At 71.8% G+C, this 3067-nt stretch overlaps 1 protein-coding gene across 1 annotated transcript in view; it reads left to right on the top strand.

Annotated features, from left to right (window-relative positions):
• The window catches only part of SETD1B (SET domain containing 1B), a 13965-nt gene that overhangs the window by 5237 nt on the left and 5661 nt on the right, over positions 1-3067 (top strand). Inside the window, exons 6-9 of the mRNA XM_012730848.1 lie at positions 5-96; positions 1900-2589; positions 2688-2949; positions 3017-3067. Coding sequence (XP_012586302.1) covers positions 5-96; positions 1900-2589; positions 2688-2949; positions 3017-3067 — 1095 coding nt within the window. The remainder of the gene's footprint in view (positions 1-4; positions 97-1899; positions 2590-2687; positions 2950-3016) is intronic.

Genomic DNA, 3067 nt, shown 5'->3' with positions numbered 1-3067 from the left:
CGGCCGCCGGACCCTGCCGGCCCCCTGGGCCAGACGGCCGAGGTGGCGCTGGAGCTGGCTGCGGACAGGACCCCGACCTCGGAGCAGATGGACGAGGTAGGACGCCGCTGGCCGCTGTCTTGGGAGGCCTCAGCAAGCACAGCTGCGGAGCTGCGGGGCTGGCCTGAGGGCGTGGTGGGAGCCCCCTGTGGGGACGGGGTGACGCTTCCAGGCTGTGCACTCGGGATTGGGGATGATGGAAGCTGGTCCCACAGGTCTGCAGAGGGGCTGGGGGTGGGGGGCTATGGCTCTGCACCCAGCCTGGGCCGCTGTCCGGCCCAGCTCCTAGGGCGCTGACCTTGGGGCCCCCCCAGCAGACACCGCCAGGGTTGATTGACCCTCCACCCCCCCCCCCAGCCAGAGAGCCTCCCCCATTGGGGTCTCACTGCCAAACGCGTGGCCGCAGGCTTGGTAGGTGATGCCAGGTCCGCCCGGGGTCAGCAGCATGGCTCTGCCGTCCACCCTGCCGGCCTGGACCTCCTAAGACGGCCGGAGCCCAGGCCCGCGGGCAGCCGGGGCCCCCTCCCAGCAGTGCACTGGGCGGGCCGGCCTGGAGCAGCAGAGAGGAGCTTGGTTGCCACCGTTGGGGGGCTCTGGGGGCCCCCCGGAGCGCTGGGGAAGTGGTTTCCAGGACCCTGGAATCCAGACAGGAGCTGACAGGTGTGCAGAGGTGGGGCGCCGCTGGCACCCCCCCCCCACCCCCACGGGCTTGGCGCGCTGCTGCTGACGTCAGAGCTGGGGGCCCTGGGCGGGGAGGCCCCGCGGCTGCCTGGGCGGGGGCTGGGCTGGGCACGCCAGGCCGCGGGCGCCCCCTGCTGGCGGCTGCGGGCCCAGCAGCGCCGGGCCTGGATGGGGTGTGCTGAAGCTGGTGGGGGCCCCCCCCCCAGCTCTGCCACCTGCAGCCATGTGGCCTGGGAAGGCCCTTTCTCACGGGCCTGTTTGCTGCTGTGGGAGAGGGGCAGTGAGGACTGCTGGGGCTGGTCTGGTTAGGCTCCGGCCCCTCGCAGGACCTTCTGCTGCCCCTACCCCCGGCTGAGAGCTCTGTCCCCTCGCTGACCCCAGGGAAGGCCTTCCCCTCCTACCCCTTCCCTGGCCTTGCCTCAACTGGGCACAGACCTCAATGCCCCCCAGTTCTAGACCTGTGTCCCCAAAGCTCTGTGGCATGGGGTGCCTGCCACACTTTAGGGCTGGGGTCATCTTTGACCGCTCCCCCTTCGGCTGGGGCGTTCTGGCCACAGCCTCTCACCAGGCGGGCCCCTGGGCTGGAGGACCAGCCCTGGCCGGCACTTGCCTTGCCTCGGGCAGGGGCCACAGCTGTGTCCTCCAGTGCCAGGGTTCTGGCAGACCCACAGGGCCAGGTGAGGTGGGGGCCGCGCTGGCCGGCAGAGGGTGGGCGTGGACTGGCGGAAGAGTGGCAGGCAGCCACCCCACCTGTCACCCACCAGGTGGTCCTCGGCACCCACTTGCCTCATCAGTAAGGTGCCCACAGACTGATGTAGGTGGCCGGGGACCCCTGCTGGCCAAAGTGGTGCTGCGCCCTGCAGGGGGCGAGCTGGCCCATCCCCCTCCCCTGGCCGCCCCTACTGGGGCTCCCTGCCCTTCCTCCTGTCTCTGCCTCTGTCTCCACCTCTGTCTCCACTTCTGTCTCTGCCTCTGTCTCCATCTCCCTCCGTCTCAGTCTCCGTCTCTGTGAGCCCGGTGACCGCTGTGCCCTGCAGAGGCAGTGTCTGCCCACACAGGTGCCGACCACGGCTGCCTAACGGTTACTGGGCCCGCTGGTAGCCCCGCGGGCAGCAGTGGACCTGCAGCCGGCAGCCTGGTAGGGCTGTGGCCCCGACTCAGCCCGCCCCTCCCCTGCAGGGCCAGCAGTCCTCCGGTGAGGACATGGAGATCTCCGACGATGAGATGCCCTCGGCCCCCATCACCAGCGCCGACTGCCCCAAGCCCATGGTGGTGGCCTCGGGGGCCGCAGCCGTGGCCGCCCCCTCCGTGCTGGCCCCAGCCCTGCCCCTGCCCCCGCCCCCGCTGCCAGGGCCGCCCGGGGTCCCGCCACCCCCCATCCTGCCGCCGCTGCCCCCGTTCCCGCCTGGGCTGTTCCCGGTGATGCAGGTGGACATGAGCCATGTGCTCGGCGGCCAGTGGGGCGGCGTGCCCATGTCCTTCCAGATGCAGACACAGATGCTGAGCCGGCTGATGACCGGCCAGGGGGGCTGCCCCTACCCGCCCTTCGTGGCCGCGGCCGCTGCTGCTGCTGCCGGACTGCACTTTGCCAGCCTGCCCCCGCACCGGGGCCCCTTCTCCCCAAGCAACGCTGGCCCCGGCCGCGGGCAGCCCTGGCCGCCCCTGCCCAGGTTCGACCCGTCGGTGCCGCCACCAGGCTACGTGCCGCGCCAGGAGGATCCGCACAAGGCCACCGTGGACGGCGTCCTGCTGGTGGTCCTCAAAGAGCTCAAGGCCATCATGAAGCGCGACCTGAACCGCAAGATGGTGGAGGTGGTGGCCTTCCGCGCCTTCGATGAGTGGTGGGACAAGAAAGAGCGGCTGGCCAAGGTGGGTGGGGACCGGGCGCCAGGAGGGGCCGCGCTGGCGGGCGGGGAGGCTGGTCGCAGCCCTGCCTGGGCCGCTGCTCCACGGTGACGCCCCCCCAGGCCTCGCTGACCCCGGTGAAGTCCGGGGAGCACAAGGACGAGGACCGGCCAAAGCCGAAGGACCGCATCGCCTCGTGCCTGCTGGAGTCCTGGGGCAAGAGCGAGGGCCTGGGCTACGAGGGCCTGGGCCTGGGCATCGGGCTGCGCGGCGCCATCCGCCTGCCCTCCTTCAAGGTCAAGAGGAAGGAGCCCCCCGACGCGGCCGCGGCTGGCGACCAGAAGCGCCTGCGGCCGTCTGCCTCCGTGGACGAGGAGGACGAAGGTCGGTGTCCCCGTGCGCGCGGGCGCCCCGCCCGCGTACTGTGTGGCCCTGACGCCTATCTCCACAGAGGCCGAGCGGGACCGCGACGCGCCCGACGCGCCCTGCGAGCTCACCAAGC

This window comes from Condylura cristata, unplaced genomic scaffold, assembly GCF_000260355.1.
Source record: "Condylura cristata isolate star-nosed mole 26May11 unplaced genomic scaffold, ConCri1.0 scaffold00029, whole genome shotgun sequence".
NCBI classification, from domain to species: domain Eukaryota; kingdom Metazoa; phylum Chordata; class Mammalia; order Eulipotyphla; family Talpidae; genus Condylura; species Condylura cristata.
This window is presented reverse-complemented; position numbering and strand designations above follow the sequence as displayed.